Below are 27,034 nucleotides of genomic sequence, written 5' to 3'. Positions count from 1 at the left end.
CAGGGACAGTGCTGTGCTTGGGGACTCAGTGTCACAGGGTGGTGGAGGCTTAAACATTGGCTTTCTTGCCACCTCCAGGGCTGCCTCCTCTCCTTTCCAGCTGGCTGTAGGGCTCGAAGGCTGAGGAGCTGAGTTCATAGCAGGCAGGCAGGTCCAGGAGAGGAGCCGTGGGAAAGCAGAGCACTGGTGGAGGGGGTGGCCGCGGTGGGGACGCCGAAGCCGAGGCCGAGGTCAGTGGGTTGAGGCACGGGGAGGAGTTCCTGGGGTCACCCAGTGAGGTGCCCCTGTGGCCGGCAGGTGGGCCCAGTGGGCCAGGGGTCAGCGCCAGGAGGCTTGGGGCCCTGGGCACAGACAGCAGCCGGCCCTGCTCCAGCAGCCGCAGGATGTTGGAGGTGGCAAAGGCCTCGGAGGCCAAGGAGGACGCCCGCTTCTCCAGGTCTCTGCTCTGGTCTTTCTTCTGCTTGGTGCGGCGGTTCTGGAACCAGACCTTCACCTTGGGGCAGAGGGTGGGGAGGGGTGTCGGAAAGGGGGAGGGGACAGGTGAAGCAAAGAGGGGGCAGGTGGGAGGAGAGAAGGAGAGGGAGGACGTGGGGGAGTGGGGGACGAGGGGGATTGGGGAGCAAGGGCGGAGCAAAAGTGGGGAGAAGAGCATTCAGAATGTCACTAAGGTCTTCCCACACCAGCCTGCTCAGGGTGAACCAGTAAGGGACCCACCCTCCAGATCATGGACATGGGGTGTGATCTAGAAGGTGGACACAGACTCCCAGTAGGCAGCATCTGTGGGCTCGCAGAGCGCTCATCTTATAGGGAGGGGCATGGCCCGAAAAGGGGCCTGGGGAAGCATGGGGCCCCAGGCAGGGACCAGCTGCTGAGTGTGAGGACCATCCCACTGCTCCTGGTCTCGACCCCCACACTGCCTCTGAAGGGAGGTTTCTGTCCCCATCTGTTTGAACATTTCAGCAGCCACCTCCCACCTCATGCCCTATAAAGGCCGCCAGGCTTCCTAACGTGACACCAGGTATGACAGCATATGGAGGGCTGCCAAGGGGGATTCCAAGGGCCACACACTCAAACCTGGGGACAAAGAGGTGCCAAGTCCTCCACATCTAAGTGCAGCCACCAAAAAAGGGGCAGAGAGAGCCCCTTTCTCCAGGTCTAGGAGAGGAGGCAGGACAAGCCTCTCCCACCACCCAGTGCCTGGTGCTCTGAGCCCCGTTCTAGTCTGTAGAAGAAACTGGAGGCTGGGAGCGAAGCTCAGTGGCCAGCGCTCATGGTGCCGGGATTTCCTCCCCACTGTAAGAAGGAGAGAGTGTCCCCCTCATGGAGGGCGAGGAGCAGGCTCTGGAAGAATCATCTGTAGGGACTGGAAGGGCCTGAGAGGAGAGTCTGACGCTCCTTCCCCAGCTGGAACGCTTGTCAACCCAGCACGGCTGCACCCAGATTTGTGGCCCAGGAGTGCAGAGGCTGCGCTTGCTTCTGGCCTGGAAGTTTCAGGAGGCTGGCAGCTGGCTTGGGCAGCGTGTGTCCGCAGGAAAAGGTGGGGTAGCACAGAGGGGAAGGGCGCAAGAGAAAAGGGATGGGGTGGCCTTGCTGGTGGACTGCAACTTTGCGAAGGTGTAAGGGAGGCCACCCACTCCTGTGGCTCCACGGAAGGAGCCCAGAGGCAAGAAAGAGGAGGCAGGAGTGGGAGGGCTGGCTGGGTGAGGACGAGGGCCCTGTGAAGGCCCCCTGGGGCGATGCCTAGAGACCCCACCTCCGAGGAACAACCACCCCTCTACTGCCCCCAATGGTGAGTCAGACCCGCTCTTAGCCAGGAAGGGGAGGAAGAGGAGATCTGAAATAGACAGGAGTCTGCTGTTTTAAATTGGATTGGATAGAGTTTCAATGATAGAAAGAACCAGAAGGTTATGGGATGTACTTGAGATTGAGGGCTTCATTCATTCATTCATTCATTCACTCAATCATTCATTCAGTGACTATGTACTGAGTTCCTACTACCTGCTGGGCTCTGCCCTCGACGTGGGGGGCGGGTAATGAGCAGGGATGAAAGCAGAGCAAATCCTTGGTGTGGAGGGGACAGCACAGAGGGAGAGCCAGAGACAAAGAAGGGCAAATGAGAACAGCGTGACTGTCAGGGGGCATGAAGGGCTTTGGGCAGTGTCTTTCAAATTATTCGTGCTGAGGAACTGCCTTAAAGTTTCCAGTCTGTTGTGGACCAATGTTTTTGTCAAATACAATTAAAACAAATTACACTTACTCTCCCTTTGTGCACCTAACTCATCCTGGACGGGAAACAGTTTGCAAGGGACACCAGCCCAAGAACTGCACTTGGAGACACACTGTTTTGGGAAAAGGCTGCAGTTTGGAGGGGGAGAGAGAGGGGAGGGGACTAGCTCGTTACTTACTGGGTGGCAAACATGGCCTCTCTGAAGAGGTGACATGTGAAGGAGATAGCAGTAAGGGAAAGTCAAGGGCATTCGACCAAGTATGGCTGAAGGAAGCCACTGGAAAGAAGAAAACCTTCCTGAGTTTGTCGCTCCTTGGAACTCCACGAAAGGGTCCCTCCTGGAAGTGGCTCTTGTAGGACCGAAGTACCACTCCGAGAATGCCCCAGCTCAGTTTCTCATCTCAAAAATGGGGACAAAAATACCCGGACTGTTGCAGGCATCAGATAAGGAAGTCCATGTAGACGGCTCCGCATGGTGCCTGGCCTACCCGGAATGTGAGCTCCTGGCTCTGAACTAGGGGGAGACGACAGACCCATGTTGTCCTGGGGAAGCTGAGGGTGGGGGGGGGAGGGTGGCACTGACCCATTCCTGGCAGCAAAGGGAGTGGCAGTAACAAGAATGTGATCCATGAGGAATGACAAAGCTTGGGTGTGTTGGGAGGGGAGCAGGGAGAGGGACATGTGGGTTGGCCCCAGGCCAGGAAGTCTCCTGGGGAAGAGAGAAGAGGGGGCAGGGGCTGGGGTCTGGCATGCCCATTGCTTGGGCCCTTATGGGCCACATCAGGGGCTGTCAATCCGGGGTGCACTTTGAGATTACCTGGAGTCATTTTCTAGCAAAGCCGGATGCCCATGCCTCATCCCAGCTCAGAATCTCTACAGGGTGGGGCCTAGGCATCCATATTTTTAAAAACTTTCTGAGTGTGTTTCTGACGTATGAACTGGGGTAGAAGGTGCTAGAGCTGCAAAGGTGGGGGCAAGGCACCGGTCTGTCTACTTCCTATCATCATTCCCACGGTCCCTAAAGGGCCAACTTGTAAGGCTCAGCAAACAAGTAAGAGACAGGCTCAGAACCTCTGGGCTCATCCCCCGCTTTCCTCCAAGAAGCTTTCAATTCCACCATTGGGGCCACCCTCTCTCAGGGTTAAATCTGGGTACAGATCCTTTAAGGCCCAATTTGATGGCATACTGGATGGGCCTGGGTCCTGTGCAGAAGCATAGTTCCTGACGCTGGCCTCCCCTTGCCTTCTTGGTGCCCTGCTGTGTCTCCCTGCAGGCTGCCATCCTGTCTCCTCCTTCTCCTGGTTCCCCTGGAATTCAGTGAATGCTTGGGGCCCTCATACCCTCATCCCTTGCGGGACCACACTATGTGTCACACACCAGGGGAGGGGCGTGGTTTCCAGTGGTTTGCCAGGACTAGGGAGGTGTTTTCTGGGAGATCATCTGTCCCCCTTTCTGGGCTCATGGTTGGCCTTAAACCCCAAGCCTCACTGTGGATTTGGAAATGGCATTGATCTTTAAGAGGCTGCTTCCTGGGGCGCCTGGGTGGCTCAGCGGGTTAAAGCCTCTGCCTTTGGCTCAGGTCATGATCTCAGGGTCCTGGGATCAAGCCTCGCATCGGGCTCTCTGCTCAGCGGGGAGCCTGCTTTCCCACCCCTTCTCTCTCTCTGCCTACTTATGATCTCTGTCTGTCAAATAAATAAATAAATCTTAAAAAAAAAAAAAGAGGCTGCTTCCTATGACTGTGGGCCCAACCCTATTAATAGAACTTGCATATCTGCGATGGCCCTGGTTTTTTGTAACCTGGAAGGTACCCCCTACTCTGCGGTTCTGGACGAAGTCATCTGGGGCAGAGGTGATGGGTATGGGGCTGAGGTAACTGTCGAGGAGCCAGAGCTGCTCTTATCCGAGCTAAGTGATAACCAAGTTAGTACTGGGACTTGGCCCTTTGTCTTTAGCCTCCAGCCTATCCGGGGCCCTGGCCTTGAAAAAATCCCCCAGGTCAGCTCAGTGACGGGCTCCTGGAGCCAGCCTCCCACCTTCCCTTTCTCCACAGCCGTGTCTTCTTTTCTTGTTTCCGGCTCTGTCTCTAGTCATTCATTCATACAACACATAAACAGCAAGCATCCAGCCCATGTCGGCATTGACGGGTGCTGAGAAAACAGGAATACCTAAAACTCACCCACTTAGCTCTCAGACACCAGTAGCAGGGAAAATGGACAGGTTGGCAAGAGTTACAAGACAGTAGATGTTTTGGTAGAAGGAGCAAACAAGACAGTGAAGAAGATCCTGGGGTCAGAAGGACCTGGATTCAACTCCGGCCTCTCCTTGATTAGTGAGAATGGCATGGGGCAAGTTATTTAAACTCTCTGGTCCTCAGTTTCCTTATCTGTAAAATGGGATTGTAATAATGCTTCCTCATAGGTTTGCTGTAATAACTCAATGAGCTAATGCTAGTGGATTCAGTAAAGTGTCTGGCAGATGCTGAAGTCTTTCCAGCAGTGTGGTACCACATCAGTTGAAAAACAAAGAAGTTGTTAGGTCTTCCCTAGAAATTCTGACTTGGAACCTGTGGGCTGAGCATGAAATCTGAGCCAGGAATCTGCATTTTAATGAGAACCTCAGGGGTTCTCCACAAAGGTGGTCTGCAGACCACACTTTGAGAAACACTGGTTTAACCAAGCACCATATGTTCTCCTTGAAATGAAGCATGGGGACGAGGTGTCTCAGGGGGTTTCTAAACACAGCAAGAACTGGGCTAAGTGGGACCATCCTAGTTCTCTGATGTGGGGAAGAGCACATGCCGCTCTGGGGAGCTGGGGGGAGGTGATTCTGGTGGTTCCAAGAAATAGCTCTTTCTGAGACCCCCACCTGCTCTCCAGCCTTCGGGGTCTTGGCAAGGCCAGGGCCAGAGGTCAGTTGTGTCCTGCCTGGTTCACTGTCCCTATATCTGAAGAATGCCTCAGCCTGCAGAACTCTGTAGGCGGTGGGGAGGGAAGGCTTCACTGTTCTGCCCACCAGGTCCTATAAGGGGGTTCTCATTAAAAGTGCAGACAACTTACCTGGCATACAGAGGTTAAGGAAGAGATAGGGAATGAGAAAGAGCCCTGAATAAGCCCATGCTCTCTCTGCCTGAATTAGGACCCTCCTGATACCCAGGAAGAGGGTAAAGATGCTGGTTGGCAGGAGGAAGAGAAGTGGACAGAGGCAGTCGCTTGGAGAGCAGTTGGGGGCATAGTTGGGAGCTCCGGAGGGCAGGGCTGTACTTGGCATTGAAGCCCTCGGGTCCAAAATGACCTTCAGCTCCCACTCTCTACTAGGCCTGCTACATCATGGTTCCTGTTCTTGGATTTCCACAAGACTGTCCCTCCTGTTTCATCCCTTAGAAGTCTGTCTATCATTTGAGCACACTTGAAGGAATCTCTTATCCTTTCCCCCAGAAGAACCCAGACCAAGATCGTTAGGTAAATCAGAGAAACATCAACCCCCTGAGAAAACTCAGACATATCTTCCTGACGTTTCCACTTGGATCTCAGACTGAACTGATCCAAAACAAAACTCTAGATTCTTCTCCTGCTGTCCTGCTCCTCCCTGGCTTTCTCAACTTGTCCATGTGTGATGTGGCGTATGTGACCATTTTTCCACATATACCTGTTCCAGTCCCAACCACTTCTCTCTCCCTTGCCCAGTGCACATAATTCATGATGAGCAAGTCCTAACAGGCTCTATCTCCAAATCAGAGTACGTCTCAGATCAGTTCACTTCTCTCCTTCACTATCACCCAGAGCTTGACACAACATGGCAGTGGCCCCACCTGGCCCTCTCATCTGCATTCTCCAGATGTCAGAGTGATCTCTGTAAAATGCCAGTCCTCCCTTCAACACCTCACTGTGGCCTCTAAACACTATCTGCGCAGCCCTACCTACCTTCCCTATTACCCTCCAACTCCAGCCACACTGGCCTTCTGACACTTCCAGAACATTCTGTGCTAGTTCCAGGTCTTGCCAGTTTACTCTGAGTCTTGACTCCTCTTCTTCTGGCTCTTCCTCTGGCTGTCTCCTTTCTGTCATTCACACCTCAGCCCATCTCCTCAAAGAAGCTTTCCCTGATGACCCCAAGGAAAGATTTCTAGTCTCTTTTTTATCATGTTTTATCTGCCTCATAGCACTCATCACTCTTTAAATGCTATCTGTCGGGGTGCCTGGGTGGCCCAGTGGGTTAAAGCCTTTGCCTATGGCTCGGGTCATGATCCCAGGGTCCTGGGATCAAGCCCTGCATCGGGCTCTCTGCTCAACGGGGAGCCTGCTTCTGCCTCTCTCTCTCTCTCTCTGCCTGCCTCTCTGCCTACTTGTGATCTCTGCCTGTCAAATAAATAAATAAAATCTTTTTTTAAATAAATAAATAAATGCTATCTGTCTTTCTCTGCAGAATGGAAGCTGGGCTATGTTCCTAGTGCCAAGAACAGTACCTGTATGTAGTAGGTATTCAGTAATATTTTTGAACAGAGGTATGGGTGAACATATGGAGAATTCCACTGAATTTTAGCTATATAACCTAGAGCAAGTTACTAACCTCTCCGAGTTTCCTGAAATGGGGATAGTATTACCCATAAAGCCATCTTTTTATAAAGATTAGTTGAACTAATGAATGTATGTGCCTACTTGATTTTTATTTTTCTTAAAGATTTTTTTTCTTAAGTAGGCTCCACACTGGGCTTGAACTCATGACCCTGAGATCAAGACCTGAGATGAGATCAAGAGTTGATGCTAACCAACTGACCCACCCAACTGCCCCTAAAATATTTTATTTTTAAGTAATCTCTATATCCAGTGTGGGTCTTGAACTTATGACCCCGAGATCAAGAGTCACATTCTCCACTGACTGAGCCAACCATGTGCCCCAAATATGCCTGCCTTAAACTTTGAGCATGTTATTTAATTTCTTTGCGCCTCAGTTTCCCTCTCTTTAAAGCAGAAATAATAAAGGCTTCTTCTGGTATTTAAAAAGTGTACATATTTGACCTTTGTCTCTGGTTCTAGATAGGGAGCCCCTAAACCCCTTGGAATTCCTTGAGTGATAGGAGTGTCTTTTGTCATTGATAACGGGTCCCTTTAAGCCACATCTGAGATTATGCTAACCAGGTGACTCAGGGTGGGCCCTGCACAATTTCAGGTGGCAGCACTGGTCCCAGAAAGACCCCCCTGTGATTAAAGGTTTGGAGTCCCCACCCCTGCCCTCCAGGAAGGGGAAGGGGCTGGGTTATAAAGACTCTTGAACAGTAAGGATTCAGAGAGCTTCTGGGTTGATGAGCATGTGGGAGTCTTGGGGTCTGGCACACCCAGAAACTGTACAGAAGCTCCTCGAACACCCCCACCCCAACAGCTTGCTCTATGGATGTCTTTTGGCTGTCTCTCTCCCCTGCCCCAAACTGGTCTATTTCTGAGTTCTATCCTTTACAATAAGACTGTACGTGAAAGTAAAGTGTTTTCCTGAGTCCTGCCAGCCATTCCAACACACCGCCAAACCCGAGGAGGAAGATGTGGGAACCCCCAATTTTCTATCTGGCCAGTCAGAAGTACAGGAGGCCCGGGGGGACTTGCACCTGGCACCAGATGGGAGACTGTCCTGTGGGACTGAGCCTTATGTGGCGGCGTCTGTGCTCACTGCAGGAGTGGGTGTCAGAACTGAATTGACTAGTTTGACACCCGGTTGGTGAGAGACAATGGGAGAACTGGTTGCTCTTGGTGTTGGGAAACACTACACATTGGGCATCGGAAGTACAGTGTGAAGAAAAACCTCCCTCCCCTCCCACAAGGTCGTGGTGAGGACGACAAGGAGTTAGGCCTCCTCGAGTACTTAGAGCCTGGTACAGAGAGGTCCCGGTAAAGGTCGGCTGTGCCTTATAGGACCTACAAGGCCTGGGGCTGGGGAAAGAGAAAGGAAGGGAGTAAGCAAGAGTCAGTAAGTTGAGGATTCCCTGGGGTGGGGGTGGGGGTCTCTGTTTGCCCAGCTGTGTGCTGAGCTCCCCAAAGAGACCTGAAAAGGAGAGGTGGCTTTCAAACACATTCTTGTCCCCTGGAAGTGTATGATAGCTAGTGCCCAACACACACACACACACACACACACACACACACACACGCAACAAGCCATATGGAAGGGTCTCTCAGGTGGAGGTCTTACGGAAGTCTTCCTGGAAGAGGAGGGGTTTGGCCTCAACCATCAAGGGCAGGTACACTATGGTGTCTAGGGGGCAGAGCAGGGGAAGGATGAGGACGGAGAAGGAGCAGAGTTTCCAGGTATAGTGTGCGGGCAAAGCGAGGCCAGGCAGAGGGCAGTTAGGATAGGAAGGGGCAGGTATGGAGGGGTGACTCTGCCTCATTTCGCTCCAGGAGCTCTGGCCTGGCACAGCCACTGCAGCCCTCTGTCTGGCAGAGCCTGGCTTGCCAGCCTCCATACTGAGCATAGCTGGGGCGAGGGTCCCTGTTGCCCAGGGCCATCTGCCGGATGGTTTGGGGCTCTGCGACTGGCAGCTGCAAGAAAACAGGTCTAGGTGGAGATGGCCCAAGCGCACAGGACAGCTGCCACTCCTGACTTAACTGCACTGGGTTGCCGGGAGGCCTTGGTGAATTACTATATGCAAAGCCCACGGAGCAGCTCCTGGGCACAGCGAGTCCGGGCACAGCGAGTCCTTGGTGGTATTATTACCATTATTATTATCATGCATCTGTTATAGCTTGAAATGCCTCCATCCACACAGAATGCATGCTCACTTTACAAAAGCTTTTCCTTGGGACGCCTGGGTGGCTCAGTTGGTTAAGCAGCTGCCTTCGGCTCAGGTCATGATCCCATCATCCTGGGATCGAGTCCCGCATCGGGCTCCTTGCTTGGCAGGGAGCCTGCTTCTCCCTCTGCCTATGCTCGCTCACTCTCTCTCCCTCTCTCTCTCTCTCTGACAAATAAATAAATAAAATCTTTAAAAAAAACAAAAAAAAAAACAAAAGCTTTTCCTTCAGGTCAAACTTATTATTGTTAAAATGCTAAGCCCTTCCTGGGTGAAGCGGGTGTTCAGGCTCCTTCTCTCCAGCAAGAACTTCTGAGGCACAGTGGGATAAAGGGTGTGTATGGAGAGTATGTATGGAGGGGGGCAGGGGGAAGGCCCAGAATGGGGAAATGGGTCCCCAACTCAGTTCTTTGATGTTTCTTCTCTTCCTGGAATCTTTGCTCCTGGCAAGCCAACCCCTCCCCCTCCTTTCCTGCAAGGTCCCTCCGGCACCAACACCCCCTGATTCACTCCGTGCATCCTGGACCCCCCTCCTTCCTATTTGTCTGGCTCTTTCTCATATCCCACCCCAAAGTGGCAGATGCATTCAGAAGGCCACCTGTGGGCCTACGCAGCGCTCTCTTGTCCCCACTGTATTTACTGCTCTGGTTTACCTCTAACTCTCAGCTTTTCCCTGATGCATGTCTGAACTCCTCCCAAGCTGGGTCTCTCAGTAGTCGCCCACAAGGCCTCACACCCCCAGTCTGCAGGCCCCAGGCTGCAGGCCAGGGGTGGAGTGGCCTGGCCCTGCAGGCTTACCTGGGTCTCGGAGAGGTTCAGCTGGCGGGCCAGTTCAGTGCGCTCCCGGCCCACCACATACTGGCAGTGCTGGAACTCCATTTCCAGGCGGTAGAGCTGCTCGGCTGTGAAGGACGTGCGGGTCCGCTTGGGCCGGTCCAGGTCCAGGCCTTTAGGCAGGACGATCTCCCGGATGGTCCCCTTGGCATCTGCAGGGGCCATGAAAAGAAGCTAGTTAGTTCACTAGGTAAGGAGTTAGGCCACCAACGATCATCTTCACAAGAGGCAGTGTGATCTAATGGGGAGCTCTTCTGGCTCTGTGGTGTCTGACAAGTGGCTTACCCTCTCTGGACTGAGCTTCCTTCATCATCCAATGCAGTATGTTGTATCTATTGGGCAAATATATGTGAACGGACCTCATTACAAATTTCAAGTCCTCTACCATAGTCTGGGCAGAAAGGATTCACTCTGACCCAGCCAGGATTCTGTTCCCTCGGCAGAGTAGAAGGACAAATGGACAGAGATATACCAAATCCTCAAGTGCAGAGTCAGAAGTGGGTTAGAACCGGGTCTGATCAGTCAGGTAAGGCTTACTGGAGGAGGCATCCAGGGTCAGGTCCTGAGACCTGTGCTGGCGTGTGCGTGCATGGGGGAACACTCAGTCCACAGACCCACCTGGGGTCCATGAAGAAGCTAGCCAGTGAGGGGTGGAGGGCAGCCTAGGGAGCTGGGATTCCCAGGAAAGAGCCCAAGGACCACCGCCACCACATCAAGCTGCTGCAATGCCTTCCGGGGACAAGATTTCTACCACTGCCCTTGTACCTAGTTCTGAGCATCAGGACCACCCTCCTGGGTCCTAAACCAATGCCATCTGTGCACAGGGTCTCCAATATTTTGAAGCCTCCTCAAGAGTGGCTGAAATCCCTGCCGCCTACATTCACTAGATATTCCCACTGAGAACTGAGAAACAACAACTAAATGTGCGGCAGAAATAAAATATGAGTTGGAAGGGGGGCCTACCTATATATACCTCAGCTTTAACTATAGGGGCAGAGACGATCCGTGTTCACCCTCTAGAAGCATATGGCGGGGCTGCTCATGTTTTAGGTGTAATAAAAGCAGACACTTCTGCTGTGTTTGCTCTGGGCCAGGCACTGTTCTATGCACCCAAACCCTCCCAATGTCTCAGTGGAGCTGAACTATTTATTAGTCCCATTTTACAGATAGGGAAGTGGAGGAACACATTTTGAGTAACTTAGCTGAGGCCGCACTGACACTATTCCATCAGCTGTATAAACACCCTCACTTTACCTTATGAAGACCATCTTCTGGTAATGCGTAATGATTCAGTGGAAAGGTTATAATGAAGAGAACTCTGGTCATGGGTACAGAAAAAGAAAAAAGCAACTTTGGTCAGGGGTACAGGAAAGGACCTGAGTTTGGGATATGCTGTCTGGCAGGGGACTCCTGTGAGCCTCACCACTGTGGATTCTGCTTCTAGAATCTCTGCCCTAGAGAGTGAATCTGACCCACTCCCCGCCGGATCCTCCACCTTATGATCTAGGAGACTGGCTCTTCCTGGTACTTTCTACATTCCGAAAAGGTGGGGAGGTAGTATTTGTGACCCCGTTGACTGGGTCCCCTTTGCTCAAGTCCTGTTATTTCCAATTACGAGACCTGTCTCAGAACTTCGTCATGACACCCAAGTAACTCCATCTCCAAAGGCCTTGATTTTACTAAAAGTGTTTTGGGGAGTGTAGACTGGAGGAAGGGTGGTGGGTGTCATATGTGGTGCTAGCAGCTTCACATCTCCTCAGTGAGCTTCTGGAGACCACCTGAGCCTGTGTTCCTGACCACTGGGGTCAAATCACACATGTCCCCTGTCCGTTCCTCCTTGTAGAAGAGCCGAGACAAGCGTTCCTGCTTCAGGGAAGAGACAAGGTCAGCTCTTCCTCTCAGGGTCAGGGAAGGCAGGAATCCTATAAGAAAGGCAACTTGCCCGCCAGATATCAAAACAGGCCATAAAAATAAGCATAGGAAAAGATACCCAACATCGCAAGCCAGTAGGGAAAGGCAAGTTAAAATCATGAGAGATACAAATTAAAATAGCTAAAATAAAAAATACTAAGAGTGTCAAGGCTGGGAGGATGCAGAGAAACTCGATCTCTCAGGCACTGCCAGTGAGAACATACCTGGTGCAGCCATGCTGGAAAATGACCTGGAACTTTCTTAAAGGGTTGAACATGTATTACCATAAAACCCAGTGACCACACTCCTGGGCATTTATCCTAGAGAAACAAAATCTTAGGCTCACGGCAAAACCCATACATGAATGTTCACAGCTGCTTTATTTGTAATAGCCACCCCCATGGAAACATGCCACTGAATGTCCCTCAGCAGGTGAGTTGTTAAGCAAACAGGGGTACAGCTAGACCCTGGGATATCAATTGAGCCACCCAGGCACCCCTTGGTAATGTTTTATAGATATGCAAAATGTCACTTTTGGGAGAAGGGGCACCTGGATGGCTTAATCATTAAATGTCTGCCTTGGGCTCAGATCATGATCCCAGGGTCCTGGGATCAAGCCCCGCATCGCATTCGGGCTCCCTGCTCAGTGGGAAGCCTGCTTCTCCCTCTCTGCCGCTCCCCCTGCTTGTGTTTCCTCTCTCATTATGTTTCTCTCTGTCAAATAAATAAATAAATAAAATCCTTTAGTATATGTGCTGCCGAAGCGAGCACAAATAAAATCCTTTAAAAAAGATACAAAACTAGAGCTGTAAAGGAAAGACGAAGGATATAGCCAACTATATTAAAGCTAATGTCTTTTGTAGGACAAAAGAACAAATTTTACCAAGATAAAATTTATTTTAAAAATTGAAGAAAAAATTTTTTACAAAGGTAAAGAAATTATCTATAATGCAATAACAGTGATTTTTTTAAAAAAGTAAATAGCCTGCACTGAAAAATGGTCAAATAATTTATCTGGGCCATTTAGAGAAAAAGATGCCAAGTGACCAATAAACATAAGAAAAATGAGCACAGCTTCACAGAAATCAGGATGCTGAGAATTCACACAACGGAAAACATAAGAAAAATGAGCACAGCTTCACAGAAATCAGGATGCTGAGAATTCACACAACGGAAAATCGTTTGTCTCCCATAGGCCTGGAAGGACATTAATGAATGGTTAATAAATCAATGATGAACTGTAGGAGGTACCACACTCCCATTCAATGTTGGCAGGACTGTAAATTGTCACCACCTTTTTACGCTGCACAAGACACACATAACTTTTGCCCTAGCATTTTATTTCAGTAAGTATTTATCCAGAAAAGCATACATTCATGTGCTCCAAGGTATATGTAAGGATGTTTGCTACAGCTTTGTTCAAAATATTGAAAATCTGAAAGCATCCTCAAGGTTCCCCACAAGGGAAATGACTGAACAAATGATGGTAATTCATACTACAAAATAGAGTGCAGCAATTTAAAAGGACAAAGTATTTATATGAACTGACATTAAGTGAAACAAAGTTACAGAATAATACATGCAGTAATATCCCACTTAAGTAAACAAAACACTTATTCATATCCAACCATTCAATACATATTTAATGAGCACCTACTATGCTCCAAATACTATTCCAGGGTCTGGAGATATAGAAATGAGCAAAAGAAACAAGGTCCTTGTTTCCTTAGACCTTGTACTGTGGACAAAGAAAAACAATAAACATTAAAAATGAATATGTATGTAATGACAAATGCTGGGATGACAATAAAAGAAGATAAGAGGATATTGCTAACCCTCTCCAAATTACCAAAACCCAATAACCATAGTGTGTGTGTGTATATGTGTGTGTGTGTGTAGTTGCTACTTTAGCTATAACAGAGAAGGCTACTCATCAAAGTTAAGTTAATGGATAAATTATGAGTGCTGTTCACCAGTGTTTCCAGCCCCTCCCCAGCACATGGTAGGGTTGCACTAATTTTCTGCACTTCGAAATTAGATACGACTATAAGAAAAGAAAAGGTCACCTTCAGGTGGACACTTTAAAAGCTGGTTCATAATCTGCCATGGCCCTTCCCTCTCACTGGGATGGTCCCGGAAACAGGAGTCAAGATGGCCGGTCATCAGCCTGGATCTCTGAGTACCAAGATGAGCCTGACCCTACTTGTGATGACTTATCACATGACTGAGAAGTACACTTGTGTTTTATTCAAACTCTAAGATTCGGGGTTGTCTCGGAGGCAAAACCTAGCCCACTGGACACAGCCCCCTTCCCTGAATCATTCCTTTTCTGGGTGGAGTTTGGGGGAAGCACCTGGAAGGAGGGACAGCTTTAATTCCAGGGCCTCCTTGTGGGTAGGGATTTGTTAGAATGAAAATGCACTCCTGAGGCTTGCTCCCTTTCTGGTCTCCTCAAAGAGGCCTGAGCTGGGGAATGGGAAAGGGTGATCCTGTCCAAGGAGATTTTGCCTTGGGGGAGGTGGTCATCTCTGACTAATAATGGCTAGCCAATGCCCCTGACCTGTAGGACCAAATATTACCCACTCCAGGTCCCTCTCCCAGTAGATGCTCACAGAGCCCTTCCTGATTTCAACCCCCAGCACCCAGGTAGTTCCTTTGCATGATGAGCTGGTTATGTGCCGATTTTAAAGTGTGACAAGGTGATTATTATAAAAATTCCTTATGGAAAATTCATCTTCGAGTTTATTGGGAAAATTAAAAATGGAAGAATAGTGAGGAAACAATGTGAAAGAATGAGGAGAAAATGCTTGCTTTAGCCCCCCAGTAGAACATATTACAAATCTACAGCAACTAAAATGGTATGATGCCGGCACAAGAATCTGGAAGCAAATCCATGCATCTATGAGGATTTTTATAAAGAAGACATTTCAGGGGTGCCTGGGTGGCTTAGTTGTTAAACGCCTGCCTTCGGCTCAGTTCATGATCCCAGGGCCTGGGCAAGCGGAGCATTGGGCTCCCTGCTCAGCAGGGAGCCTGCTTCTCCCTCTCCCTCTGCCCCTGCTTGTGTTTCCTTTCTCACTGTCTCTCTTTCTGTTAAATAAATAAATAAAATCTTAAAAAAAAAAAAAAAGACATTTCAGATTAGAGGGAGGAAAGATAAGATTATTAAAGCTTTTGGGGTGCCCGGGTGGCTCAGTGGGTTAAGCTTCTGCCTTTGGTTCAGGTCATGGTCTCAGGGTCCTGGGATGGAGCCCTATATGTGGACTCTCTGCTCAGTGGGGAGCCTGCTTCCCCCTCTATCTCTGCCTGCCTCTCTGCCTACTTGTGATCTCTCTCTGTCAAATAAATAAATAAAATCTTAAAAAAAAAAAAAAAAAGACCTGGCTTTTCGACAATTAGCTCATTATTTGGAATAAAGTAATTCATCTCACACTGTGCGCAAAAATAAACACAAGATAGATGAAAATCTTCATATAAAAATAAGCTCTAAAAATTAAAGAAAAATACAATTTTTAAAAAGGAAAACAAAGGGCAGATTTGAGTACCCAGAAATAAAAGCTTTTGCAGGACAAGAGACAGTTAAAAGACAAAAAACAGATTAGGAGAAAATATTCGTAATACCTGCATAACAGAGTCCTAATGTCTGGTACAAATAGCTTCTAGAGACTGAGGGGTAAAGTCCAGCAGTGGGAAACTGAGCAAATTTTATGGAAGGGTTATTCAGAGAAGAAGAATGCAAGTGCCTAATAACTATGAAAGAATACTCAACCTCAGAGGAAATCAGAGAAAACGAAAGTTAGAACAGCAAATGAGATAAAGCTTTTTCTTTTTCCAGACACCATATTTTATCCATCAGCCTGGGGAAAATGTGCTGGCAAAAATGAGGGAAATATAGGCCCTTTCAAGCTCCGTTTTTATAAGAATATCTGTAGAGGGCAATTTCACAATACCTAGCTAAATAAAAAACTGCAATAATTCCATTGTCCTAGAAATTTGATAGAGGTTTCTATGCCAGAGAAATATTGATATGCTTTGATAAAGACAGACTCACTGGGGCATAGTTTGTAAGAGAAAAATAAAGGAAAAGGTTCAATGTTTATCAGTAGAAATATTGTTAACAAAATCACAGTATTAGTCATGCCTTTGGCTTTTATGCAGACGTTAACAAGAATGAGGTACATCCCCATATACCAGTCTGAATGGATGCCCCTTACATGCTACTTTACAAAAACAGCAAGTATGTACAAACCTATTTTTACAAAGAGCAAAAAGTAAGACTACACTGTGTGTGTGTGTGTGTCTGGGTGTGTATGCTTGTTCCTACACAGGCTCAAATCCGCAGGATAAACACCTCTCTTCTGTTCACTGTTCAGGAGCGGAAGCTGGTCAGGGAGGAAAAATTTTCCCTAATCTTACCTTGTGTACATTTTTGTTTGGTTTGTTGCAAAGATTATTGTAACAAAATTGAGTTTTATCTTCGGTTGGACAAGAACTTTCTAACAGAACTAAAAGACCCAAGAGAAAGGACCATTAGATATGATCACAATTTAAATTTGAGTTCAGAGAAAAAAACAAAACAAAACCTCACAGCAAATTTTTTAAAACGGAAAAGATTTGGGCATATTTGCAACACAGAAAAAGGGATTATTTCTTTAGTAGAAAAATAGCATTCACAACTATAAGAAAATAATAAACAGAAATAGCTAAGCACATGAATAAAAAATTCACAGAAGAAATTAAAATGAGGACTAAGTATATGATTACATGCTCACTAGTAATTAAAAATGCTAATAAAAATAATTTTTTTTCACTTGAAAAAACTTCACTCTAAGAGTCAGTATACCTGGGTTGGAAGGATGAGGAAAACGGCACATTTATACACAATTATTGGGAGTATAAATTTTTGGTATGAATTTTGGAAATACCTATCACAATTTTAATATGATACATGTGAAATAATGTTTATTATTTTAAACATTTTATTATGGGAAATTTCAAACATACACAAAATTGGAGAGAATAGTAAAGCTCTGATGTACCTATTCCCCAACTCCAACGATTATAAATTCAGGAGCAATCCTGTTTCTTCTCTGTCCTCATAATTTTAAGCAAATCTCAGACATCATATCATTTCACCCAGAAATATTTCTCTGAGTATCTCTAAGAAAGACTTCCTTTCAAAAAACAACTACAGTACTACTGTCACAAGCAAAAACATTACCTATCATTCCTTAACATAAAAAAGTCCTACACAGGGGCGCCTGGGTGGCTCAGTTGGTTAAGCCTCTGTCTTCGGCTCAGGTCATGATCTCAGGGTCCTGGGATAAGTTCCACATCGGGCTCTCTGCTCAGCGGGGAGCCTGCTTCCCCCCTCTCTCTCTGCCTGCCTCTCTGCCTACTTGTGATCTCTCTGTGTCAAATAAATAGATAAAATCTTAAAAAAAAAAAAGTCCTACACATTTCCACATTTTTCAGATTGTCTCATGAAAGGGACTTTAAAAAAAAATCATCTGTCCAAATTAGGATACAAAGATGCTCACTGATGCATTGTGTGTAGTAGTGGAAAAGTAGAACCAACCTAACTATCCATCAATAGGGGACTGGCTAAATTAATTATATCTGAAGAATGGAATATCATGCAGCTGTTACAAAGAATAAGGCAGTTCTAGACAGCAAGGTGTCTACAAATGTTTATAAAATGGAAAAAATTTTGCAAAAACAATTCCTACTCTTGTAATATATAACTTACATCTTTATATTTTTCAATTAGTAGAGAAAGTTTGAGAGATGATATCCTGGGAGTATACATGCTTTATGGGGGAAAAATGAAGAAGTTTCCACTTATACATCATCTAGCAAAACAGCATGGTTGGTTTTATCATTGGAAGGTTATTTTATCCATCAGAAAATAAAAGACATCAGAAGGAAATTATAAACTTAAAAAAACCTGCAGCACATATTGAAAGCAACGAGCTACTATCCTTAATGCTTAGTTTCTACCCATCAGCACAGAAAGGAATATTTGAAAATTTAAAGTGGTCAAAAGAAACGAGTTAATAGATAACACCGGAAGAAATATACTGGTCAGTAAATATGAAAAGATAGTTAGCTTCACTAACAATAAATGAAATAAAAATTAGAATGCCAGTGAGGCACTACTTAACACCTATACCATTGACAAAGGTAAAAAAGATACGTAATGCCCAATATGGGCAGAGGGAAAGATGAGGATATAAACTACAAAGAAAAAGATGACAATATGAGGGTATAAATTGCAAAGAACAATTAGTATCTATCAAGATATACAATACAAACTCTGGTGGCAAGATTTGGAGATACAGGGGCGCCTGGGTGGCTCAGTGGGTTAAACCTCTGCCTTTGGCTCAGGTCATGATCTCAGGGTCCTGGGATCAAGCCCCGCATTGGGCACTCTGCTCATCGAGGAGCCTGCTTCCTCCCCCCCACCACCCCCCACCACCCCCCACCACCCCCCACCACCCTGCCCGCCTCTCTGCCTACTTGTGATCTCTCTCTCTCTGTCAAATAAAGAAATAAAATCTTTTTTAAAATTTATTTTTAAAAAAGATTTGGAGATGCAAGCACTTTCAGGCATTGTTGCTGGAGCTAGAGCTTGGGTGGCGGGTGGGTGGGGAGTGGGGTGGTATACCACAGACGGAAGGCAATTTGGCTTTATCTTCCAAATTACAAACACACCCAGTAATCTGCCTTTAGGAACTTCCCTAGACACATATCTACACACGTAGAAATGACCAAGAACCAGTTCATTTATTGCAGCATTGTATATAATAGCAACATATGAGAACAAAGCTATATGCCCACCAATAGGACATGGGTTATGCAACACATATTATGGCCCACCCAGTCCATATAAATGGAATATTATGCATCTGGGAAAAAACTAACGAGAAATTCCTTACATCCCAAAATATATAGGTAAGTGAAAAATAGCAAGGTGCTGAAAAATATGGAAATATTGGAAAATATGGAAATTTTTGGAAAATATGAAAATATGGAAATGTCACCATATGAGTAAAATTAAATAAATAAATAACTAAATGCAAGAAAAAATAAAACAGGGGACCTGACTTGCATAAGCATGAAATGGTTTTGGAAGGACAAATGAGAAAGTAAAAATCGCTGCCTTAGAGCCGGGTGGGAACCGGAAGACGGAAGGCGGGGATGGGAGAGATCTTCCCCGCGGCCGTAAAACACCACCATCACGTTTTGAAGTTCCGAATCACAGGAGCTAGTTACTCTTTTCGAATGAAACAAAAACACGTTTTTAAAAACTGTGCTGTGCGTAAACCTTTCTTTTTTTTTTTTTTTTTTTTTTTTTTTTTTTTTTTTGGTGCGTAAACCTTTTGAAGCCGCAGTCCCACTGCCAGGAATTTATCTCACGGAAATACTCAAGGGCGCAAAGCCTCGCGCCCTGGGAGTTTATTGCACGGTGTTTCTATTGGGGGGAAAACAACTGGAACATCCCTTCAGCGGTTGGGAGAAGTCGGGCTTTCCCCAGCCGGAGGGATCCTTCTGGTTCCGTCACGGGACAGCGCGAAATGGTTGACCCGAAAAGATGACCCCTGCGGATTAAATGTGTTCAAAAAGGTAAGTTGCCAAACAGCTTCTGTAAGACGATTCCGCTTTTTTCAACGTTTGTTTGCGAGAGTGGAAGAATATGGAAGGACGCACCTGGAACTGCGAACCGTGGCCATCTGGGGGAGCCTTCCGCCGCTCCCGGCTTTGTTTTGTTTACGCGGAGCCCCTATTGCTTTTTGAAATGCAATCCTGCGCCTGCCCTTCTCCTTGTGAGTGTGGCCCTGGAGCCCGGCCCGGGCTGCCCGCAGCCCCACGTGCCGCCGCGCTGGGAGGCAGCAGGAGCGAAACCCGTCCCACATGCCGGCTTTGCTCTCACCCAGAGATGTGCAGCTCCAGCGGCTGGCTGGAGGCCTGTGAACTGAGCGCGGAGGGGGTGAGGGGCGCGGATTTACGTAGGTATTGCTTTCTCACCCCCTGGCTGGCTTTGCGCGCGGAGTCTCGCACTAACAGCCGCAGAGAGGCGGGAGACTCACTACCGGCCTCACCGCCCTGCGCCTCGCACGACCCCCTGCTCCGGCCGGGACCGGACTCTAGGCGGCCTCCCCGGCCCTGGAGACCCAGCGATGAGTCAAAGAAACATGTTCGAGGTTTTCCACGTTTTCTATTTCGGTGGTTCGCAAAGTAGAGGGCTGCACAAAAATTCCAAAAATATGGCATTGGTAAATTTTTTTTGGCATTGGTAATTTTATGTTTTAACAATTATTCTGTGTTCTGGCACCATCATGGTTTCATAGAAGAAACGGTATTGTAACGTCAAAAAAATGAGGACGTCGTCTCAGAACGAACGTTGCTCCCGGGGACGGGCATTGCAATCTTCTACCTAAACAAATAGGCGACGTTGACTGCTTTGTTGTCTCCTTTCATTCACTACACAAATACTGTGTATTGTGTGCTAAGAACACATCCCAGGAGATGGTGGATTTGGACGGCGCGGTGACCTCCTCCGTGGACCTGGCGCAGGGTCAGGTCCCCGGCTCCCAGCACCTGCCTCCCTGGAATTTCACTCAAGCCTCGCTTCCCCGCCACCTCTGGGGTGGGCGGGTCAGGAACCCCGCACTTCCCAGTGTCCGAGACAGTCTTGTGTTTGGGAAGCTGAGCGCTAGCACCTGGGTCTGGCACTTAGTAGGTATTCACTGATGTTTGTGAAAAGAATCAACAAGTGAAAGGCAAGATCGCAGGAGAACCTGGGAGAGAGATGGTTCGAGAGGCCTTTGCGGGGCTCCAACTAGCACCTAAGAGCCGACCCAGTCCCATCCCCACCCGCCCCTGTGCTCCAGGCCCTGGCTTTCTCACCTCGGTCTACTCTACTGCTTTGTAGACCAGATCCCATCCTGGCGCTGCCCTGTCTTTCCCTTTTTGCGTTGTTGGAGGCCACCCTGGCACCCTCAGGCCCTCCAACCTCCCTCCTGGATGGGTGGGAGAGACCAGGAGAGACCATCAGCTCTTAGGGATTCCTAGGCAGGCCCACCCTGCATCGGTGTCCTCAATCAGAGTTTCTCAAATCGGGGTAGGGAACTGGTGGAGGGGGGTGGATACACGCTGTGTAACCCCAACGGTTTAACAAGGAGTGAAGTCAATCTTTATTTTTTTTAAGATTTACTTATTTTTAGAGAGAGCGCTGCAGAGGGAGGGCGGGAGGAGGAGGAGGAGAGGGAGCGGGAGACAAGAGTTTCCAGCAGACAGCGCTGAGTGGGGAGCCCAAAACACGGCTTAGTCTCGTGATCCTGAGATGAGGACCTGAACAGAAAACAAAAGTGGGATGCTTAACCAACTGCCTTACCCAGACGCCCCAGGCCAATCTTTATTTTATATTAAGCAAACAGGAAATAGAAGTATAATTAATATGGGGCACCTGGGTGGCTCAGTGGGTTAAAGCCTCTGCCTTCGGCTCAGGTCATGATCCCGGGGTTCTGGGATTGAGTCCCGCATGGGGCTCTCTGCTCCTCGGGGAGCCTGCTTCCTCCTCTCTCTCTCTGCCTGCCTCTCTGCCTACTTGCGATCTGTCTGTCAAATAAATAAGTAAAATCTTAAAAAAAAAAGAAGTATAATTATTATGCTTTCTGTGCCCCCCCAATGCAAATCAAAGAGATATAGGGAGGGAGCTCAGGGCCACTATGGCCCCAGGCTCAGTCCAGGGTAATTGAGGAAATGGCCTAGAGCCAACAGGACCCATAAAGGCTCCCTCTCCCTATAGATGGTGCACAATGGGCCAATGTCCCCAACCAGAGCCAACCATCTACCTATACCAGCCCAAGGACAACCCCCCACACACAATCCCCTCCCTCCCTCCCCTCCGGTGCAAGTACTCGCTCAACTGTCCCAGGCTCCTTGCTCTGCAGGTTGAAGGGGTGGAGGTGGGAGATAAAGGTGCGGAGGGTAGGGGGGCACTTAGAAGCCCTGCAGGGGTGTGTGTGTGTATGTGTTTGCACGTGGGTGTGGCACACAGCCGGGCGACGTGGCAGTGGGTCGACGGGCACTAGAGCCCAATCTACCACCCAGAACAACAAAAACAGCATGAAACACAAGGAGCCTGGCAGAGTTCCCTAAAAATGCAAACTGCACGCAAAACACATCAATGAGGGGACACATTCGGTTGCCAGGACTGCTTCTGTGTGTGTGTTGTGGGGTGGGGGGGCAAGTGTGTAGAGGGGAAAATAAAGACCAAAAGGATAGCACCCGCTCTAGACCATTGAGGAGAATGCGGGTCCTTCTGCAAAAACAAACAAAGCAAAAGGAAAAACGTAACAGAACAAAAACAATCCCAGGGAAAGAAAAAAAAAAAAAACACCTAATACAACCACACAAGCCCCCAAACTAAAAATTACATATAAAACCAAAATTCCAAATTGCAGTCCCTGTATGAACCATTCAAACCTTTCAACTGCTGCCTGGGGCCTGGGCCTGGGTAATAGCGTGTATTCACAGACTCTGATTGAGGCCAGGGTCCTGAGGTCCACCAACGGCCCAAGAGCTGGGACTCACAATCCCGTGGTCATTTACATACAACAATTTGCCCCACCTACTCGGTTGTCCAAATGCCCCCTGGGCAAGTGGGCAGGTGTGCTTTGTGGAGCTGCTGCGACTTGTAGGGTGAGGCCTGCAAGGTCAGGGCTGAGCCGCTGTACATCCAGTGGCTTTTGTAAATCCAAGCAGAAAGCGAGCAGATTCTAAGCGAAGCTGAGCCCAGATCTGACTGCGGGGGGGGGGGGGGGAGTCTGTTCCCCCACCCAACCAGGCCGCTCTCAGCTCAAGCCCCAAAGGCCTTGGCCTCTTGCCCAGCGTCTTCGGATGAGTCTGGCAGCCACGGCCCTGCCTGGTGCAGGCCATTGTGCAGCGTGTTTGGAGGTTCCCCATTCTGGAACACAGCAGCACTGCCCCCAGATGGGCGGCGGGCACGGACTCCACTAAATTCAGTGCCTCCCTTCCCCACACCCACATCCACAGTGAGAATTGCTAGATGGTGCCAGAGGCCCTGTTCTTCCTGGGTTTTCTTAGGTCCTTAGATCTGGGCGCATCCATCAAGCTCCCAGGTGAAAGCATTTCAGCGAGTGGGTGGTGGTGGGCGGGTCAGCTGTTCACTCAGTCACGGGATCCCTAATTTTTTCCTGTCCTCCTGCCGCCAGAGGTGTGTGGAAATGAGGAGGGGGGTTCTCCACTTCTCACAGAAGGGGAGTGCTCTGGGGGGCAGCGTGATCCTGTTTCACCAGGGCCAAGGTACTTACATTGAGCTGAGGACAGAGGATGCAACCAGAATGGGGTGTTGGCACCCATTAGCCTAAGGGACCCCTTCAGGGGAGCAGGTAGCGGTGCTGAGCATTATTCATAGAAGTCGGTGACACTAGCAGGCGACCCTGCCGGCTCTATCCAGAAGGGTTGTTGAATTTGGATTCGGATTAATCTGGGAATCACTCAGGCACATCTGAGCGTGTGGGCGGGAACACAGATAGTGAGGTTGCTGGAAGTTTCGGGTGAGAGTTGGTCCGCGTCTTCTAACTGCCGGTGTCCCGGGTCCAGCGAAAAGGCCATTGCATCTGGTCCGCCCCATGCGGTGAGAGCCAAGGCTGGGAGGCGGTCTGTCTGGCTGCCTCCAGCTCCTGGTTGGCGTGCGTTTCCAAGTATAAAACAAAAGGATCCCCCATCCGTGCTCCTCACCGACCAAGGGGCTGTGCACGCAGAGGTGTGTGGTGGCCTGCGCGGCTGTCTCATCTTGTAGGAGCCTGGCTGTGTACACCAGGGGGGTGTGCGGGCATGCCTGTTGTGCACACTCGCCTGTCATCTTTGTGGCCTTGTTTGTGTCCGTGTGTGGCTTGAGGCGGCCTCCATTTTGAGGTGGGGATTCAGCAAGGTCGGCCTCCCTGGCTCCCTGACCTGCATTTCACCGAGGCAGCAGGGAACTTGAGCGATTGGTGGAGTGAGGGTTCTTGAAGGGGATTGGGGGAAGGCCACACCTCGTGGTCTGCAAGGTGGCACTAATCCTCCTTTCCACAGCTCTCAACCCCTTGGCTGCTCACCTCCCAACGCAGGCACAGCATTTTGCCAAGGCAAAAAGACACTAAGTCCCCGATAGGGGGGTTGAGTTGATCTGGAGGAAGCTTCTGAGGAAGGAGGTCCATTCCCTGAGTGGTTTGTGGGTGACCTCAGAGCAACCCCCTTTTGTTCAACAGAATATTTTTGCAATATTTGGGTGAGAGTTGGTCCGCGTCTGCTGGGCGTTTGCAATTTTATAAACATCACCTCTGATACTTAGCACTGACTTTCAAGGTGACAGCTGTGGGTTTCTATGTACAATGAGGAAACTGAGGCACAGAGCAGCAAAGAAACTGGCTTAAATTTAAAGGGCTCTAAGGCCGGTATTCCAACCCAACTTCATTAACTCCAGTACACACACTTTCCTTCCATCCCTCTGTGCCTTGGAACTCCCCTCAATAAATTAGGACGGGAAAGAAACAGAAAGAAGTGCAAAGACCCAGAAGAAGTGGGGTTCCTTCCCAGAACTCTCCCCCCATCAGCAACGTAATGGTCTGTGATGGCAAACACCTCCCTTCTACCTTTTTATGATTTCCTCCGAAAGTACTTTGGGAGGCTACATCCTGGGAGGTCAAGGGCGAAATGTATTTGCTGCTTAAAGCACACTGGAGGAACATTCATCCCGACACCAGGCTTTTCATCTGTTAGAGCCTCTACCCTGAGCCCGGGTGGGGCCAGGAGGGACGCAGGTGACCCTGGCTAGGAGTAATTAGGGTTAAATGACACGCCAGGTATCTCAGGCCTGAAATAACCTCTTTTTCATTAAATGAGAAAGGGCAGAGGGATTTATGAGGACCTTATGTACCTTTTCTTTCTTTCTTTTTATATTATACCAATATAATGCATTGCTGTATGTGCACACATGCATTTATAAAAACATATCTCCTGACAATGCACACAAGCTGTTCCACATACAGTCTGTGTGTGTCGGAGGGGTGTTCATCTCTGTCCTGCTGTGGATTGCTCCTAGCGTGGGTGGCCTCCATACAACCGCACTCCTACCTTCTATGAGTTTACAACTGGGAATTATTAAACTGGCCATCTGTACACAGAATTTATTTGTTCTACATGCAGAGTTAGTAGAGTGGAAGGGATAATAGGTGGCATAGAACTCACAATGGTCTGGAACTCACAAATACCCACAGATAGTGTATGAGGTGGTGAGTGTCGCAGCCAGGGACTTGAAGGTCTTAATCTGGGAGTGTGGGCTTAAAGAGCTGATTTCTTCATTTCCGGAAGCCCTGCAGATTTTCTCAATGGAACTCCAAGCTGGCTGCTGACATCCTGTATTCAGGACACCCTACAGTCTATGAGAAGGGATCCGATTTAATCCCAGGTGCCCATTGCTGCTGGGTGGGGACCCCCCTCATACCCAGTTCTGTAACTGCCTCAGCCCAAGCCTTCCCTCAGAACAGCGCTTAGTGCCCCATCTCTAGGGGACCACACCTGACACCAGGAGTGTTTTCAGAAGACCAGGGCCCTTGAGTCTGTGTACAAGACAGTCTATCAGTTGACTTTACACTGGGCTGCCTCCATGGTCAACACTAGCCCTGTCCCCTATTCCCAGAGCCATTCAAACCCAGCGGCTCTGGGGAAGCCCTGTGAAACCAGGCCAAGGTGCCCCCGCCTGTGTGTGGGTGGCCTAGGTCAGATCAGACAAACTCGAGATCCTGGCGCTGGAGGGTCCTGGGGCCAGCGGCAAGCTGGTTTCCCTTCCCCAGGACCTGATGGCCAGGGAAATCAGCTCTGGCCGGCGGCCTCGCAAAGCCTAGCCGCTTGCAAGACGGCGCTCAGGAAGCAGAGGCAGTAAACGGGCAGCGGGAGGAAGCCGGGCTAGGGAGTTGAAGGAGGCCTGGCAGGGTAGCCTTTACAGGCGTGTGGCCTCTTCTGAGCGCTCGGTCTGCCGGTGCCCGCGCTCCGAGATGCTGGGGGAAACAGACCTCAGGCTCTGGCCCAAGCCTAGGGACAGGCTGACGGCGAGACCCCGGAATTCCCTTTCTTCTCCCATCTCTCTGGGCGAGGCCCCGATCCGGCGAAAGCTGAGCCTGCAGCTTCCCGTGAGGCTCGCTTTAGGGGTCTGGGAAGTCTCGGCCTCGAAGCGAGGAGGCCAGGAGGAGCCGGGTACTCGGGCGCAGTCCAGAAGCGCTTGCAGGAAAAGAGGGCTGGGAAGCGCTCGGCAGAGAGAAAAGGCCAGGAAAGAAGAGAGGAGGGCGAAGGGCGAGGGAGAAAGGGAGAGCCGCGAAAGGCCAGGCCGGGAGAAGGCCGCAGCGAGAGCCGGCTGGGCCCGGACGCCGCGAGAAAGTGGGAGCCGAAAGAGCGAAGCCCAGGCGGGCAAGCGCCGCGCACCCCGCGCTCCGTGCCCCGTGCCCCGTGCCCCGGTGCCCTCTCCCGCGAGCAACCGGTGCGGTCTGCGTCGCTGGGAATGGGAAACCAGGCTGGCCAGGCGGCGGGGAAGCGCCTGGCCTCTGAGCGGAGCGCCGGCCTTTTCCTCCCGGGGCTCCGGACGCTGGTCCCTCCTTGTCCTGACCCCGCCGAGCGCTCGTGACGCTTTTCTCCGCACCCGCCGTTTGGGACGCGGGGCGGGGACCGGCTCTCGGCATCCCGCGCTCGCGTCTGTGCCCCCGCCACCGTCAGCGGCTGGGATGGGCCTAGGGTGAGCGGCCGGCCCGAGAGGCTGAGAAATGTGAGGCAGTGACACGGGGATCTCTTTGGTCCCGTTCGCCGCTTTGTCCCCTGCACTGAGCTCAACGTTCAGCACACAATAGACGCTCACAATAATACTAGCTGAATGAATGACTGAGTGATGACTGACTGGTTGAGTACGTGAATTGGGAGGTGGAGGCAGCAGAAGAGCGAGGGTGGGGGGGATCCGGTGAGCCAGGGCCGCGAGCTGTCCGCTTACCTCGCACCAGGATGCGGCGGCAGTGGTCTGCCTCCCCGAGGCCGGGGTGGCCGTCGCTGTCCGCGCCGCTCTCCCTGGAGCCCGCGGGGCTAGAAGCAGAGGTCCCTGCGATTTCCCTGGGGCTGCGGCGGCCGGCATCAGTACCCGAGTCCTCCGCTCCGCCTCGGTCGCCGCCGCGGCCGCCGTGCGACTCCCGGCGTGTGGGACCGCGGTCGCGCTCGGCGCCCCCATCGCCCAT

At 49.7% G+C, this 27,034-nt stretch overlaps 1 protein-coding gene across 1 annotated transcript; it reads right to left on the bottom strand.

The window, feature by feature from the left end:
* Positions 1-49: 49 nt before the first annotated feature.
* VAX2 (ventral anterior homeobox 2) lies at positions 50-27,034 on the bottom strand (the record flags this gene model as incomplete). The annotated part of the gene is made up of 3 exons (XM_080813638.1): positions 50-493; positions 9,804-9,991; positions 26,797-27,034. The coding sequence occupies 3 exons, from the start codon at positions 27,032-27,034 to the stop codon at positions 50-52; spliced, it is 870 nt and encodes a 289-aa protein (XP_080669764.1).

The sequence above is a fragment of the Martes martes genome (genome assembly GCF_963455335.1).
Source record: "Martes martes genome assembly, chromosome: 9".
Classification (NCBI taxonomy): Eukaryota; Metazoa; Chordata; class Mammalia; order Carnivora; family Mustelidae; genus Martes; species Martes martes.
The sequence above is the reverse complement of the archived record's forward strand: the minus strand, read 5'-3'. Positions and strand labels throughout refer to the sequence as shown.